Source organism: Podarcis erhardii (assembly GCF_964252035.2).
Source record: "Podarcis erhardii genome assembly, chromosome: 8".
Taxonomy (NCBI): domain Eukaryota; kingdom Metazoa; phylum Chordata; class Lepidosauria; order Squamata; family Lacertidae; genus Podarcis; species Podarcis erhardii.
The window spans coordinates 89,751,385-89,769,904 of NC_138499.1; the positions used below are offsets into that span (position 1 = coordinate 89,751,385).

The 18,520-nt window shown below is 46.3% G+C and overlaps 1 protein-coding gene and 1 long non-coding RNA gene across 2 annotated transcripts in view; one reads left to right on the top strand and one right to left on the bottom strand.

Annotated features, from left to right (window-relative positions):
• The window catches only part of LOC309347998, an 83,649-nt gene that overhangs the window by 9,197 nt on the left and 55,932 nt on the right, over positions 1 to 18,520 (bottom strand). The gene's annotated exons all lie outside the window — the stretch shown is intronic.
• The window catches only part of SORCS2 (sortilin related VPS10 domain containing receptor 2), a 135,740-nt gene continuing 131,774 nt past the window's right edge, over positions 14,555 to 18,520 (top strand). The window contains exon 1 of the mRNA XM_081872638.1: positions 14,555 to 14,668. Within this exon, the coding sequence (XP_081728764.1) occupies positions 14,639 to 14,668 (30 nt within the window). The 5' untranslated portion in view covers positions 14,555 to 14,638. The remainder of the gene's footprint in view (positions 14,669 to 18,520) is intronic.

The window sequence follows — 18,520 nt, forward strand, 5'->3', positions numbered from 1 at the left end:
TCTGCTAGCAGTTTTATTGCTGCACCTGTGAACGCCATGTGGCTGACACACGCAACTGTTTTTGCAGCGTTCACAGAATGACCACGGTCACATCATAACACCATCTCATCCCACCACCTGCTTTTAAAACGGATTTACCGTTTTCAGCAAGCTGTGTGTGTGTGTGTGTGTGTGTGTGTGTGTGTGTGTGTGTTACTGGATTTTCTGTGGTAAATCCAGATTAAATTGTAAATAATATGTGATGGCATTCTGATTAAGACAATGTCATATGTGGGCACTGAACAAAATTTAGAATGGTAAAGTTGCAAGGGGTCCTAAGGGTCCTCTGGTCCCACCTGATGCAATGCAGGAATCACAACCAAATCATGCCTGCCAGATGGCCACCCAACCTCTGCTTAAAAACCCCGAAGGAAGGAGAGTCCACCACCTTTCAAGGGACTCCAGCAGGTCTTACTGACAGAAAGTTCTTACAGATGTTTAGTTGGAATCCATTGGTTTGGGTCCTACCCAGGAGAAAACAAGCTTGCTCCATCTTCAGTATCTCCTCTCAGTCTCCTCTTTACCAGGCAAAACACACCCAACTCCCTCAACCATTCCTCATAAGGCTTGTATGTATGAACAGCAAGTCCAGAAGAAACTACTGCCTAGAAGCACCATGTGCCATCATGGCTTGAAAGCTGAGTTTTCTCTGCACAAAGAGACACACTATGCACGCCATAGGCTTCAGAAAGCATAGCTCAGAAACACGGGTGTAGTCAGGCTTGGGGGGGGGGGGCAAAACAGAGATATCTGCAACACAATTGGTCAGTTAGTGAAGTATTTTTATTCCTCCCTGTGGAACACCCTCCCATTGGATGTTAAGGAGATAAAGAACTCTACAAGTTTTAGAAGACATCTGAAAAGAGCCCTGTATCAGGAAGTTTTTAATGTTCAACATTTGATTATGCTTTTATACTGTATGTGTTGGAAGTCGCCCAGGGTGGCTGGGGCAACCCAGTCAGATGGGCGGGGGTATAAATAAAATAAATAACAACAATAATATTGACACCGTTTGGGCGGGGGCACACCATTTTCATGTATTGTTTACACAGTACATTTATTACTGCGGCTGATACTTCTTGACTCAATTATATGTAACACTCAGGCCTAGATGAGATAATTTATCTACCGGTATATATATATATTTCTTTTGTGACAGTGTGAATCATGTGACCTATATACAGTGGGGGGAGGTTCTTTTTCTGAAACATGAAGTACACTCTGAGCATTTTCTTTTCTTTCATGTTTGATGCTGTTAGATTAAATATTTGTGATGGGGTGGACTGGATGACCTTTGGGGATCCCTTCCAAGTCTGTAAATCATATGATTCTATGGTTTTATGATGCGGGGCGGGAATCTTGATGTATATTTTGCTTTAGGAGTCTTAGTTTGGTCAAAATCGAGCATACACTTCCAGAGTTAGTGCTAAATACATTACTGTACTTCTGGTAAATGAGCCACCATAGCCACTAGAGGGCTGTGAAAAGTTGTGTCCGGGGCTTTTAAGACTTTTTAGACGCAGGTGGCACTGTGGTCTAAACCACAGAGCCTAGGGCCTGCCAATCAGAAGGTCAGTGGTTTGAAACCCCGCAATGGGGTGAGCTCCCGTTGCTCGGTCCCTGCTCCTGCCCACCTAGCAGTTCAAAAGCACGCAAAAAAGTGCAAGTAGATAAATACTGTAGGTACTGCTCTGGCAGGAAGGTAAATGGCGTTTCCATGCACTGCTCTGGTTCGCCAGAAGTGGCTTGGTCATGCTGGCCACATGACCCAGAAGCTGTACGCCGGCTCCCTCAGCCAGTAAAGCGAGATGAGTGCTGCAACCCCAGAGTCGTCAGCGACTGGACCTAAAGGACAGGGGTCCCTTTACCTTTACCCATCTGAAACCAAAGGGGAACATTTGTTGCCAGATGTGATTTTTTAAAAAGCTCCCACACCCCACTACAGAGGCCATCCCAGTTTCTGATTTGATCCTGGAATGTCCCACTTTTCCTTAGGACATCCCAATTTTCTTCAGAGAAAAGTTGGAGGGTATGGAGTTATGCAATCGCCGAGACAAGGAGATAAGTAAGTATACAACCTTTAGAAGACATCTAAAGGCAGCCCTGTATAGGGAAGGTTTTTAAATGTTTAATGTTTTATTATGTTTTTATATATGTGGTAAGCTGCCAACCCAGTCATATGGGTGGGGTATAAAGAATAAAGTTATTATTACGGAATAGGATGTCCCTATTTTCATCAGAGAAATGTTAGAGGGAGTTACCAATGCATGGGCCACTGTGGTCAGTAATGGTTGCAGCTGGTGTACCAGCCCAAGTTGATAGAAGGCGCTCCTTGTCCCAGAGGTCAACTGGGACTGTAGTGACAAAGATGGATCAAGGAGTTTCCCCAAGTTGCAGACTTTCTCCTTGAGGTCAGAACAGGCAACTGACCTATTTCCCGGAAAAGGCCGTTGTCTTTCTAGAATGGAAGCTCAGTTTGCTGACCCTCATTCTTCTACAGACTACATTCAGCTTCTGGTATGTTAGTGCAACCTGCTCAGCATTCGAAACTCCCATTGTTCTAGGCGCATTTTACAACTGGGAATTTCATTAGCACAAGCATTTCTGAGCTCTGGGCGCAGGACTGCGCCTAAGATTTCAGATTAAAACTGCCACTGCTGGCACTGAGGACTTCCAAGAGATTGCTGCAGCGTCTGGCAAGCTGACAGGTTCTACCTCTCAGCTGGCCTTACAGAAAGGCAGTGTTTGGAGGGACCCTCATAAGAATATTAGGGGGGCGGGCAGGGGAAGCATGGCTTCGTTTTCTGCAGTCTTCAGATGAAGGCTAGACCATGTGAAAAATGAACATAAGATTTTAGCTGCAGTTCATTCATTTTCAGCTTTGTATTATTCTTATAAAAAAGTGCACCTAGACATTCTGTTGTGGTGCCCATAACCTACATAGGTTTAAGGTGCCATTTAGCTCCTAGCTTTCATATCTTAGTACAGTGGTGCCCCGCAAGATGAAATTAATTCGTTCCGCAATTTTTGTCGTCTAGCGAATTTTTCGTCTTGCGAAGCACGAAATCCCATAGGAATGCATTGAAAATCAATTAATGCGTTCCTATGGTCAAAAAAAGTCCAAACAAAGCCAAATTTGGTACAACAACAGTTTATTAACTGCTCTTTAAAGTCACACATACTGTAAAGAGCAGTTCAAAAATTGAAGGGAAAATAAATTAACTTTATAAACATGACAGAAAAACATTTAAAAATCAACAAAGTGTACAGTACATTTTCTAAGACTCTGGGGGACCACTCGAAGAAGGCTCCTCTTCCACTCTTTGCTTCTTGGTCAAGAACCTGTCCATAGTCTGCTGCTTTATCCGCCTTTTCAGCAGCTCCCTGAAAGACAACATGACCCTCGTATCAAAAAAGTTCCCAGCGTCATGTGCCACGTGCTTCTCATGGTGGTGTAGATCTGCAAAAGTCTGCACCTCCTTCCACTTCTGGCAAATGTCCCTCAGTCTTTCGGAGGACAGCCGTTCCTCAGTTGCTTCCTCCTCCAGGAACTCCGCTGCAAAGTCTTCAGCCGCAGGAACATCAGAACTGGCAGCCTCTCCATGCCTGACCACGCTGTGGATGCCAGATCTTGTCTTGAACCGGTCAAACCAACCTCTGCTAGCCTTGAAGACTTCTGGCTCGGCTGAGGTTCCTGGCTGTTCCCGGATGAGGTCAGCGTGCAAGGCCTTGGCCTTCTCACAAATGACGGCCTCAGACACTGTGTCCCCTGCACGCTGCTTCTCTTCTATCCAGATGAGCAGCAACTTCTCGACCTCCTCCAGGACAGCTGGGCGGTTCTTCACGATCCTGGTGACTCCCTTGGCTGCATCAGTCGCCAGGATCTTCTCCCTCATCTTCAGGATGGTCCCGATGGTCGATGGGTTCCTGCCGTACTCCCTGGCAATGTCCGTCACACGCATTCCGCCGTCGTGCTTCCAGATGATCTCCTTCTTCATTTCCAGCGTCACCTTCTCCTTCTTCCTCTCGCCGGCCACCGCAGCAGCAGTCTTCTTGGGTCCCATGGCAGCACAGCTCCTACCTTCGTAAACTCAGAAACAGAAAAAAAAATCAGTGATGTGCTTCAAACCCAAAAAATACAAAAGCAGCCAGCCACCCACCACACAGAAATTAAAACCCAGAACCAAGGCCTTGAATCCCAAGCACCCCAACCCCAAATCCAAAATCCAAAAACCCCCAAAAAAGTTTTAAAAGTTTAGCTTACCAAATGGATGAAAGAGAAGTTCTGGAAAAGCTTCAACAATCAACCACCGAAGTCCTCAGAAACCTCAAATGGCTGCAAAATAAGTTTAGGAAAAGCTTCAAAAATCACCAATGTCTTCAAAAACCTCAACTGCTCCCACAGACACGCACCAACCCACCCACAACACAGAAATTGCAAACCCCTCCCCAACTGCTCCCCCAGCCCCTCCCCAACTGCTGCAAACCCCTCCCCAACTGCTTCCCCACCCAGACAAAAAAAAATTTCAAAAAATAACAACATGGCCAGCACTCAGAAATTCAAACTCAGAAAATTTTTCAAAAAAACCCAACCTGGCCCAGTGGTCACAGAAAATCATAAAAATTCCCCCAAAACCCCCACATGGTCCCAGATTTCTGCAGAAACCTCCTCAACTGTTCCCCTAGCCAGCCAGCACTCAGAAATTCAAACTCAGAAAAAAAAAATTGAAAATAAACAACCATGCCTAGTGGTCACAGAAAATCATAAAAATTCCCCCAAAAACCCCACATGGTCCCAGATTTCTGCAGAAACCTCCCCAACTGTTCCCCTAGCCAGCCAGCACTCAGAAATTCAAACTCAGAAAAATTTTCAAAAAAAACCCAACCTGGCCCAGTGGTCACAGAAAATCATAAAAATTCCCAAAAAAGGCCCACAAGCCCCCAGATTATCGCAAACCCCTTCCCAACACCAAGTCCTTGAATCCCAAACACCCCAACCCAAAATCCAAAACCCCCCAAAAAAGTTTTAAAAGTTTAACTTACCAAATGGATGAAAGAGAAGTTCTGGAAAAGTTCTGGAAAAGTTTTGGAAAATCTTCAAAAGTGAGCAAAGTCTGAGAAAAGGCTACCAAACCACGCGCTAACAGTTGCTCCTCGAAGTCAAGTCGCAACTGCAGCTGCTCAAGCTAAGCACCCTTGGTTTTAACGGTTTTTACACAAAGGAAACAAAGTCGCGAGACGTTTTCGTTTTGCGAAGCAAGCCCATAGGGGAATTCGTCTTGCGAGGCAAATCGCGTACGAAAAAACCTTTCGTCTAGCGAGTTTTTTGTCTTGCGAGGCATTCGTCTTGCGGGGCACTACTGTATCTAACACTGAACCCACTCTAAATGAGGATTAGTGGCAGTGATGTGCAAAAACCCAATCTGGCATGTGGCAGCAGGATTCAGCAGTGTGTTCAACAAGTGATTGGTAGAAATGGATGGAAATCAGCTTGAGCTGCTGTTTTCTCATGGCCACCACACACAGACATTGTTGTGAGAAATGGCCCTAAGAGGATCAAATATAATATGTGCCAACAAATATGGGGGTTGGGGTGGATAATGCACACAGCAGACATGTGGAAATAGTCTATTGTGTGGCATCCTCCTCCCTCCCTCCATCCCTTCCTTCCTTCCTTCCTTCCTTCCTTCCTTCCTTCCTTCCTTTCTTCCCATGTAAAAAGTAAGATCCATCTAGATGACCAGAGGAATCAACTGAAAGATACTGAAACCCTACTAATTTAAAAACAAACATACACACTAGGCCTCAATAGACATAAAGTTACCCCTGAAAAGAACATAGTGTACGGTACCTTGGAGCTTATTTGTGGCAGTTCTTCCAGAATTCATTGTCAATAAGGATAATTTTTCACATAAGCCTTCTCATTGATTTCTCTCACATGGCATTTTACTCAGCGCCTGCCATTGATTTTCTTCTCAGAACCCATCATTCTCCTCTCTGACTCTTTTGACAGCCTGCAACCCCACGGGAACTTCACTCATGAGCCCTGTGGGCATCATTATCACCTTGTGTTTGCTTCTGATCAGCCTAGAGGCCCTTGCTTATGAAGCCAAAAGGGTGTCCTGGCTCCCGTCCCAAAACACAACAGCAGATGGTCTTACTTGTAAGCAGGGATAAGATCCTCAAATTTGCAGATGACACCAAACTGGGAGGGGTGGCTAACACCCCAGAGGACAGGATCACACTTCAAAACGACCTTGACAGATTAGAGAACTGGGCCAAAACAAACAAGATGAATTTTAACAGGGAGAAATGTAAAGTATTGCACTTGGGCAAAAAAAATGAGAGGCACAAATACAAGATGGGTGACACCTGGCTTGAGAGCAGTACATGTGAAAAGGATCTAGGAGTCTTGGTTGACCACAAACTTGACATGAGCCAACAGTGTGACACGGCACCACAGTTCAATAAGGACACTGACAAACTGGAACGTGTCCAGAGGAGGGCAACCAAAATGGTCAAAAGCCTGGAAACGATGCCTTATGAAGAACGGCTAAGGGAGCTGGGCATGTTTAGCCTGGAGAAGAGGAGGTTAAGAGGTGATATGATAGCCATGTTCAAATATATAAAATATATAAAAATATATATAGAGGAGGGAGAAAGGTTGTTTTCTGCTGCTCCAGAGAAGTGGACACAGAGCAATGGTTCCAAACTACAAGAAAGAAGATTCCACCTAAACATTAGGAAGAACTTCCTGACAGTAAGAGCTGTTCGACAGTGGAATTTGCTGCCAAGGAGTGTGGTGGAGTCTCCTTCTTTGGAGGTCTTTAAGCAGAGGCTTGACAACCATATGTCAGGAGTGCTCTGATGGTGTTTCCTGCTTGGCAGGGGGTTGGACTCGATGGCCCTTGTGGTCTCTTCCAACTCTATGATTCTATGATCTTTATTAAGACAGAGCAGCAGTACATTGTTGTGAGGTGGAAGGGTATGTCATGGGTATGTGAGCAAAATAGGTTCTCACCCTCATATTCCCATGGACTTAAGGGAGAGATGAAAAAAGCTAACCACCCTGGGGCATTTTAAACATTAGCCTATACAACATGGGGACTACGTCAACAGAGGGGCTCTCCATACATCCAAGGGGTGAACATGTACAGGCATGTACAGTGGTACCTTGCTTTAAGAACAGCTTAGTTTATGAACAACTTGGATTAAGAACGCTGCAAACGCGGAAGTAGGTGTTTTGGTTTGTGAACTTTGCCTTGGAAGCAGAACATGTTCTGCTTCCTATTGAGTGTGTTCCATTTGTAAATTGAGTCCCCTGCTGCTTTGGGAAAGCACGCCTTGGTTTAAGAACGCTTTGGTTTAAGAATGGACTTCCGGAACGGATTAAGTTTGTAAAGCAATTATTTGACTGGTGGCAAAGGCATTGGTTGTGTGGGTCTTCTGTGGGTTCTGCTGTCATCCTGGCATCCTGAAGAAGGGGGCCCTGCCAAATATCTGCCACAGCATCCAGCAAGGCAGCTGATAGAATGCTTCTTGGCATCCTTGTGTGCAAAAGAGGGGGGAATTATAATAAGCACCATGGTTGCTCACACAACCACAGCGGGGGGGCAGTCCTAATCCCCTTCAGGGAGCCCCAAGTGTGCTAGTTGGGGCCACCACAGTCACAAGCAGCAGACACAGCTGCCTCCAAGACACAAGGTGAGCAAGTGATCCCCTCAAGCTGGTCAAGCAGCTTCCACAGATGCTCCAGTGGCACAGAACCATCACCTCCATTCTCTGTGCAAACCTCTGCTACCTCAGCCACAGGTAGGTCCCTGGCTCTGTTTTGGCTACTGCACACATCCTCCTCAGGAGCTGAGAGTTCTGGCCTTGGGGAGAGAGGGGGGAAAGGGTGGAGAATGGTTCAGGCCACTTGCTTCAGCATCCACACCCACAGACCTATCACAACTGTAAAGTTATGTCCCACTGTGCATAACAAACTGTTTCACAGGGCACAATTGCTGCAAAGATCTTCTCTAAGGTTCTGTCTGGAGTCTCCTTGAAGCCCATGCTTGAATGGACAAGCTCCCAGCCTCACTTTCTGATGGTGGAGCCCCCTCACTTTCCATAGCACACAAACACTGTGGCTGCATACACCATATGCTCCAACATTTCTCTGATGAAAATGGACATCCTATTCAATAATTAATAGTAGTATTTATACCCCACCCATGTGACTGGGTTGCCCCAGCCATTCTGGGTGGCTTCCAACATAAATAAAAACATAATAAAACATTAAACATTTCAAAACTTCCCTATATAGGGCTGCCTTCAGATGTCTTCTAAAAGTTGTATCCTTTTTTTTAATAATATTTATTAAGGGTTTTTTAATTACAACACAAAAAACAAAGCGTACAGAAATATCACATTTTATAACATATTTTCTTATCCTCTTTGGACTTCCTCACATCTCCCGCTCCTACGTTCCAAAATTATAGAAAAAATTAGTCCAGCAATTTATCACCTTGTCCCCACCTTAGAATCTAGTTTTCCAATGTTATATCTTAAATTTTAGATATATTCATTTCACTCTTTAAAACATTTAGCTTAGCCTAATCATTATCTAAAAAATTGATTTTTCCATGAATTTAACTTATCTTCATAATTCACTTCATCTAATTCGATGGTGCCAAATTGTTTATGATCAAGCATCCTCCTTAACATTCATACAGTTTACAATATTTTTGCAAATAGTCCTTAAATTTCTTCCAGTCTTCTTCCACCATCTCCTCTCCCAGGTCTCGGATTCTGCCAGTCATCTCGGCCAGTTCCATATAGTCTATCAGTTGCATCTGCCATTCTTCCAGGGTGGGTAGATCTTGGGTTTTCCATTGCTTGGCAACGAGTATCCTTGCTGCTGTTGTTGCATACATAAAAAATGTTCGATCCTTCTTTAACACCCCTTGGCCAACAATACCCAAAAGGAAGGCCTCTGGTTTCTTAAGGAAGGTATACTTAAATACCTTTTTCAGTTCATTATATATCATTTCCCAGAAAGCCTTCACCTTGGGGCAAGTCCACCAAAGGTGAAAGAACGTTCCTTCATTTTCCTTACACTTCCAACACTTATTATCAGACAAGTGGTATATTTTTGCAAGTTTGACTGGGGTCATGTACCATCTATATATCATTTTCATTACATTTTCTTTCAGAGCATTGCATGCAGTGAAATTCAGCCCAGTAGTCCACAACCTTTCCCAGTCCTCAAACATGATATTATACCCAATGTCCTGTGCCCACTTTATCATAGCCGATTTAACCATTTCATCTTGTGTGTTCCATTTTAACAGCAGGTTATACATTCTTGAAAGTACCTTAGTCTTAGGCTCTAACAGTTTGGTTTCTAGCTTCGATTTTTCCACCTGGAATCCTAACTTTCTATCAAGTTTAAAAACTTCTTTAATCTGAGCATAGTGTAACCAATCCCGCACTTTGTCCCTCATTTTCTCCTGACTCTGCAATTTCCAGTTATCTCCATCTTTTTCTAAGATTTCCCAATACTTCGGCCATTTGGCCTCCATATTGGGTCTTTTCCGGGCTGCACGAGGGTGGGCTGGGGATCCTGGCATTGAGCCACGCAGAGTATACGAGAAACCCGGAAAGCGGGGGGAGGAGGAGACGGGGAGGCAGAGAGAGAGAGACCCCCTCACGGAGTCTTTCCTCTAAGTAGCAGCCTTGGATTTGCCGGCGGATGAGCCCAATACCAATATTCACCTTGCAGGTGCACCACAGAATTAGGAAAAGTTTGAGAGTGATCCTTGCATGCATATATCCTGGCTCAGCTTGCAAATCAAGTCTTTGTACAGAGAGCTGGGCATATCCATAGAGAAAGGAAAAAGGACAGAGTGATACTCTCATGCACACTTTCTGGCTCCGTTTCCAAAAACTCGGGCATTTTGGCAAATTCAAAAAATGCACCCGGACTAAAATCCCCTGAAGAAGAGGACTTGTACGGGAGATACCACGTCTGGCAACTTCCAGTGTGGAAGCCAAGTGCATTGTTAGTTGCATTCACATACCACTTTCTTCTGTGCTCCTTGACCAGGCTCCAACCACAAAGGATCATCTCATGACCACCCACAACTAGCTGATATACAAAGGCCTTCTCAGCATGCCAGATCAACTCACGCTTGCGTTTGTCTGGAAGGGCCCTTTTCACCTGCCACCAACCATTCCACCAGGCTCCCTCAGTGGGAGAGATGGGAAGCAGGGCTCCTTCCACCAGCTCTGCTGAAAGGCCACCTGCATCAGGCATCTTCTGCCCCTGAGCTGGTTATAGTCCAGGTGCTCATTATCAGAACCACTATCTAAGAACTGGTGCCTGTGTTTGCGATTTCCTTTGCCCTCCTTTCCCCTTTCCCCTTGCGTGTTGTTTTTGTAAGATGGTAAGCTTGTGGGCAGAGACTCTGGAAGTCTTTTTGGAAGAAGATTAGGGTATAAATGCTCAAAATAAATTTTAAAGATGCAGTGTGTGGACATTATTTTATTCTGAAATGCAAGATGCACTAGGCTGAAACCTATTTTTCAAGTTTGTTAGTACAGTGGTACCTCAGGTTAAGTACTTAATTCGTTCCGGAGGTCCGTTCTTAACCTGAAACTTGTCTTAACCTGAAGCACCACTTTAGCTAATGGGGCCTCCCGCTGCCGCTGCGCTGCCAGGGCACAATTTCTGTTCTCATCCTGAAGCAAAGTTCTTAACCCGAGGTACTATTTCTGGGTTAGCGGAGTCTGTAACCTGAAGTGTATGTAACCTGAAGCACATGTAACCCGAGGTACCACTGTATAGCAGTCTGGTAGTATTTAAAAATAAAAATACAAGAGACAGCTATCCCTCCTTTTACAACTTTCTCCAGGGGACTTTGTACTGTGCAATGAAATAATCTGTCTGCCAATCTCTCATACAAGGTATGAAAAACCCTGGGCTCTGCAGATGTCGATCTACAACTCTGTGAACCGCCCCGAGACCTGCGGTTATAGGGTGGTATACAAATATAATAATTATAGTAAAATAACTCCCATCAACCCCAGTAAGCATGGCCAGGGATTATGGGAGTTGTAGTTCAGCAACATCGAGAGAGAGAGAGAGAGAGAGAGAGAGAGAGAGAGTGCCAAATGTTTCCCACACCTGAATTACACCAATGATCTCTCCATTTTGGCATATAAGGGGTATATAAATTAATAAAGATTCATGTGCCTGGCCTTTTCAACATGTCCTACTGGTGAGCACGTCACCCACGGTCTACAGCTAAAGTACCTTCAGTTTGGGGGCAAAGGAGTTACCAATAAGCATATGGACATTATTCTGCTAGATGATGACAATGAGGGGCTGCTTCTGGATGAGAGCAGCATAACTGAAAAATGAGACACCTTGATCAAGTGGAGCTATTTATTTCACTATTTCTTCACAAACATTTTCTAGTACGGTACTTTAACTGAATTTTACATTATCATCACTATGCTACAAATGGGGGCTTGAGGCTCTATTAAAACAATTTTCTTTAATGTAACCGCACACCTGAAGATATAAGATTCAAAGCAACTGAACAAGTTCATGCATCTATTCATAAAGGAAAAAGTATCTAGGCTCCATTTTCCCAAAGAGAAGCATTTTGGATTTTTTAAACTTTGTAGACAGTTATCCCTAATGGGATGAATGGAAAATGTGATTTATTTGCCTATTTGTAATGAGGTTTATTTGATGTAACATCTACTTTCACATACTTAATTACAAACACATGTAGAAAAGTGGCTGGTTCTTTAAAATGCTTTATTGATTGTCTTATTCACAGAGCAGCTGTTAAGGCTGGCATAAATTAATTTAGTTTGAAGTTGCAATCATTCTTTCCTCCAGTTAATATTGTGAAAAGCAGGTGATATAAAGGAAAAAGATTGAGTTGGGTTGGTCATTGCTGAAATCTGTTTAGCACTCAGATGGTAAGTGCTAATGGATTATAGTTATGTTGTAGCTTGATATTAAATGGAAATAATGCATTATACGAATTATTTTTTGGAGATGGAAGTTGTAGCAGGAGGAATTACATTAGTTAAATGCAACTTGTGGACTTGGAAAATATATTGTACTGAACTGGAACTCTGTTGTTCAGGACTATTTCACACTTCTTTGCAATATCTATTAAGTGAGTTGTATATTTTATATGACATTAGTCTATCTTACTGTAACAACTGTACCGTATATGCTTATCATGTTTGAGAGTACAGCACCACAGAATATGTATTAGAGTCCTGTTTGTGTTGGGTTTGTTTGATCATAGATCTGACATTGTTGTGGGCATCACACATGCCAACCCTTGCTGCTTTTGGTATAACCTACCTGGGAGGGCTGTTATGGTTAAAAACAGGTGGGACACGTATGCCGCTTTGAGCTCCATGATGGAAGGGTGGACAACAAATGAGATGTCTTCAGGCCCTGAATCTTTTAAAGATCTAGCAACACTCTTGTACTGTCTCTCAATGACAGAATAAGAAGTGCCTGGCTGCCAGATCGGCGGAAGTCCCAACTAGTACAGCACCGCATACAAACCAGATGCCTATGGAAAGTTTTCAGTGGATTAGAAGAACTAGCTGCATTCTGAACCGAGCAGGCGGTAACTAGTTTTAGAATCAGTCCGTCTGCTGACAGCCACTTCAATGGGGACCAGCGCTGGATTTAGTGGGGTGCAGGTGGTTCCTTTTGGGGACGCGGGTGGCGCTGTGGGTTAAACCACAGAGCCTAGGGCTTGCTGATCAGAAGGTCGGCTGTTCAAATCCCCGTGACGGGGTGAGCTCCCGTTGCTCGGTCCCTGCTCCTGCCAACCTAGCAGTTCAAAAGCACGTCAAAGTGCAAGTAGATAAATAGGTAACGCTCCGGCGGGAAGGCAAATGGCGTTTCCGCGCGCTGCTCTGGTTTGCCAGAAGCGGCTTAGTCATGCTGGCCACATGACCCAGAAGCTGTACGCTGGCTCCCTTGGCCAGTAAAGAGAGATGAGCGCTGCAACCCGAGTCGACCACGACTGGACCTAATGGTCAGGGGTCCCTTTACCTTTACCTTAGGTGCCTCCTTGGCACAGGGTGCCAAGCCAAGGGGTCACAAAATTAAGAAAATCCATAATTGAGAATATTCATTTGAAGAAACCAAATTTTGGCCTCACACAGAGTGCCATATTATGACACATAGGAGATAACTCCTAGGGGCCGAGGTCCCTTTGCTCCCCCTAAAATATTTGAGCAGGCTGAGCCCCCCGAAGTTGATGGGCTTTGACATTTAAATGGGGTGTGTGTGGCATGTGACAAATTATGTGAGGTTCAAGCTGGTCTTTGACAGCAATAAATTATGATGATGATGATGATGATGTGAGGTGGGGCCTACCTGCCTCCACTCAGTATTTTATTCAGGCTGACCCCCCTGTTATGAAAGATTACTAAAGTCTGCCTCTGTGGTGATGTATCATAACACTCTGCAGCTCCAGTCTGAGGGCCAGAGTGCGGTGGCACCTGGGCTTGCCTGCGCCTTCTCTTCCTTCTCCGCCTGCTGCTGCCTCCTCCCAGGGCCAGGCGCTGGCGGGGGGGGGGGGGAGATGTGCTGGTTGCACCCCAGTTTCTGACGGGGGCCAATGCTGCTCGTTCCTCCCTCTGCTTTTCAGTACATCACTACCGTATCACAACATCACTATCACAATGTTGAAAAGTTGGTATCACCCAGCGCTATGGGACGTCTGCTTTTAGGGGTTGAGGGGCTTACTCAGTACGGACAGGGGCACTCCTAGGAATTTATTGGATTTCAAATCCCATTGAGGTGGGGGCAGGGACGGACTTGGGTAATATGGCCCCCACCCTGAGTGAGGACAAAATAGAATAAGTAGGCATCGTTATCATCATTTTGTGCTCCCTTGGCTCGGGGCGGGTGAGGCGCCCGCACGGCCCCAGACTTGGCGCTGGTGGAGGGAGCGAATTTCCCCGACGGGCCGAGCTGCCCCTGTGGATCCCGCTGCCTGAGGCGGCAAGCAGAGGCTGAGGAGGCGCCGGTCGCGGGGCTCCCGTCCACTTGGCAGCAGCCGTCGGGGAAGGCGGGCGGCTGGGCTCCGGGTCTCGGCGGGGGGCGGGCGGGCGGGCCGGCCGGCAGAGGGCGGCGCTGCGCCTGGCCTGGGCGTGGAAGCCCTGCTGGCACGTTGTTTCCCACGCCGCGCGTCCGCGCCGCGCTCCCGCCTCCATCTCGCCTCGCTCCCTGCCGTCCTCCGCCTCCGCGCCCGCCTCGCCTCGCCTGCCAGACTCGCATCCCTGCCCGGCGGCGGCGGCGGCGCAGCGGAGGCCGAGCATGGCGCCAGCAGCGGCGGCGGCGCGCGGAGGAGCGTCCGGCCGGGCAGCCCCGCTCCGCCTGCTGCTGCTGCTGCTCGCGCTGGGCGCCTCCTGGGCGGCGCGCCCGCCGGAGCGGAGCGGGGGGCGCCAGAGACGCGGCAGCCCGCGGGACGAGGCGGGCGGCCTGCGGGGAGCTCCGGAGGCGGCCTCGCTGCTCACCACCTCCTTCGTGCTGAGAGGCGACGCGGCGCACAACCAGGCGATGGTGCACTGGACGGGCGAGAACAGCAGCGTAAGTGCGGCTCCCCCGGCCGGGCGGGCGGGCGGCTCCCTCGCCCTGCAAAAGAAAAGAATGGGGGGGGGGGTGTAGTCACGGGTCAGACTGGGGAGGCGGCAGGGGAACCCGACCCCGGGGCACGCACCTCCCGGGCATGTCTCGGTGCCCGGCTCTGGGAGCGGAAGAGTTAGCCCGAGGGCGACGGGTTGCCGACTCAGACTTCTTCCGAGACTCCCCCCCCGCCGCCGCCGCCGCCGCCGCCAGCTGAGCGAGCGAGGAGCAGGAGCCCCCTTCATCCCTCTGGCGGGGCGGAAAGGGCTTCACCTCCGCGGCTCCGCGCCGCCTCTCGCCTTCCCACGCCTGGTTCGCGAGGCGCGCGCGCCTTGGCTTCGGGATTGGACGGGGATTCCTGGGGATCCTGCGCGGCGCCGGCTGGAAACACCGGGAGACCCAGAATAGGTTGCGGCGAAACAATGGGAGACGCCCCCGCTCTCTTCTCCCACTCAGTATTTTGGTGCTGTCAAACTCGCCTCTCATGGAAATGTATTGTCTGTCTGAATGCCCCTGGCAATTAATTTAATCGTGTTTTACCGTTTTTCAGATTTTTTTTTGTTAACTTTGCTGCATTCAATGCACATTCTGTGGCAGACCTCCTTTGCAATGTCTTATTTTGAAATGTATAATATTTTAGTTTCCTGTTAATTTTTATGTATACTTTATATCTGACTTTCTTTGGTATTGCTTTATTTTGGATTGTTTTAATTGGTGTTTTAATGTAGGCTGTAAGCTACATTGAGGTTTTTTCCTTAACAATATAAGGCAGTATAGAAATTAGATTACTGGTGATTAGATTACTGGTGAGCCTTCCACATGGTCATAGAAAAATGATGCATGATCCGCCAAAGAGCTTAATGCTTGCCACAACACCTGTCCTCTACATCTTCTTAAGAATGCCATTTCCTTTCCCCGGTGCCTTGGGAGTTGTTTCAGAGGCATAGGACCACGTTGTCACACACATGGGAAAAGTGTCTTGCTGGTCGCACACAAAGTTGCCCTGGGCAGGGAGGCCACTGGGTCTCTGAGGGAAGCTAGTGTTTCTCTGTGGTTATTGGGAGCGAGTGAAGTTGACGTTGTGAGCACCAGTGCAGCTGCAAGATGCTTGAGTGGTAGATGTGCGGGGGCCCCTCTTGGGCCCAGTGAATGGTCTGGAGAACACATTGCTGGATCACATCTGAATTACTTGGGCTTGTAATCCCCGTGTAAGCTGGATGGTGGATATTTAAATTAAAACACACCCCAGACAATTTGCTTCCTTTGGCATAGCGGCAAATGGCTCCTTCTCCCAACCGAGACCAGCTGATTTGGGGTTTCATGAAAAGGCTGCAAATTGCCAGTTGTTTAATTCCTTATTGCATTTTTGTTCCCAGGGAGAAGCACTTGTATGATTTTCTGCCTCATGTGCCAAAATAATTTGGGTTACCTTGACTTGGTTTGTTGGGGGTGGGGCAAAGGGGTATCATTTTTTGTTCTGTATTCGCAAAAGTGAAGCTCTGCTTCCAGCCAAGAAAAGGTGCTTAGTCACAAAGTTATTTTTGTACCTGAGTAGGAAATCCCATCCCATGAAAACCCCTGTTTTTTTCTTCCCTGGCTGTAAAAATGACAATAGTTTGCTGTCTTTTTGTGACAGCCAAAGCCACCTGCCCAAGGTGGATGCACCTCTCTACCTAATGCTATGGCTAGCTCTGACACACATGTGCACTTACATGCATCCTTAGAAATACAGCATCCATTGCCTTTTTGAAAACCGTTTCTTACACTCTGAGGTAGCAAGAATACTTAATGTACTACAAATCTAATAAATAGTTTATGTATGCAAATGCTGTGGCCCCCTCACCACCTCCTGTGGTTCCCACTGAGTCCTGTGACTTCTCAAAGGGTTCTGGATGTTTCTGATAGTTGATTGGAGGACTGTGGTCAACACATCTCAGTGCATACGGAAGGAGAATGGTGGAGCAGAGCGCTTGCAAGTTTCAAGGTTTCCACATGTTCTTGGTGGTGGGAGAACGCATTGAGTTTCCCAGTGATTATATGATAGTATTATTAGCTAACCCACAGCCTCTCTGGCAATTCTGGAGGACAACTCATTTCTGTGGAGGTTGAGGATTTGATGATGGTAGAAAACTCACTTAAGATACTCCTTAAAACTGTATTTCCTCTCCCTTTCTATGTCCAACTGAGTGGCAACGTATTTCTAAAGGGATGGTCTAGTGGTGGGGCTCAAGGAAACATAGCAATCCCAAGTGCTTTGAGGTAGGTCAATTGCAATTCTATAACTATTGGAAAGAAGAACATTTGTAGATCTTGAAACCAAGGCCAACATTGTCCATTTGGATCTATTAAGTGTATTCATTCATCTCTACATGGTTCTATCCTTATTTCAGACATCGTGATGTATCGATATATCGCCCAGCCCTATTCTACTTGACTGTTTGGTGCCACCCCTTTTCATAATCTTCCACCATAGAAGATATAAATTCAGAAGTGATTGGAGCATCAGATCTCCTTAACCAGTTTTCTGCTGGTGTGGACAGAAAGCAGTGAAAGGGAGGTCATACACACACGATGCTCTTTTCTGAACAGCACTAGCATTGCATTTGGGGACTGCGCTCTCAATGAGGGATTCTTAATAATAATAATAATAACAACAACAACAACTTTATTGTCATTGCCCCCTCTCGGGGACAACGAAATTACTTGGCTGCTCCATCCACCCAGGTAGGGCACTCCACTCAAAATCAGAACAACTATAAAAGCACTAATTAAAACAATACAGTATAATACAGCAAGGAAGATTAGATGACTTTCAAAGTCCAGGTTTCCCATTCAGGGCCGAGATCGCTCTGGAGAAGAAGCTGTTCTTGAGACGGCTCGTTCTTGTCTTCATCGTCCTGTATCTCCGACGGCAGGAGCTCGAAGAGACAGTGACCAGGATGTGATGGATCTTTTACTATGTCCATTGCCTTCCTATGGCACCTTGTGGCATAAATCTGCTCTAAGGTGGAGAGTGGGCAGCCAACAATGCTCTCTGCTGCCTTCACAATTCTGCACAACCCCATCCTGTCCTGGGTAGTACAGCTTCCGTACCACACACATAAGCTATAAGTGAGCACGCTCTCAATGGCACAGTGATAGAAGGCAAGCAGCAGTTTCTGCGGAAGACGGTTTTTCCTTAGGATTCTCAAAAAGTACAGTCTCTGCTGCGCCTTCTTCACAAGCCCCCTTGTGTTGGCACTCCAGGACAGATTCTCTTGTAATTCAATACCCAAAAATCTGAACGTTGTTACCCTCTCCACACAGACCCCATCAATCAAAAGTGGCTGGACATTGCTCTTCTGTCTCCTGAAGTCCACCACAAGCTCCTTTGTCTTCCTTGTATTTATGAGCAAGGACTTACTTGAAGAATCCTCGTATGCCCACATGGGGGATTGGTGGTTCTTGGAGACTAAGAATATGTTTGAACCATTGCCTCATGCTTGCCTTTTGTTTGTGCCTCTTCCTTTCCATACTGTTCAGGAGATACTGATTTTTAAATCACCAAGGAAATGATGGTTTTTAACTAAATTAATTTTCCCGTTTTGTAAACCATGTATTTCCTTCGCAGATCTGCACACTGATAATCACACATCAGTTAAAGCATAGTTGTTGTGAACAAATAAATAAAGTCTTTGTACTACCTAGGTCATGCAGCCAACAAGCCATTTGCCCTCTCACAGAATGATGTCTGCTTACAGACAATAAGGACAAATCATGGAATTGCTGGATTTTTCTTTGGCATTATCTGAACATATGGAAGAACACTAAGGACAA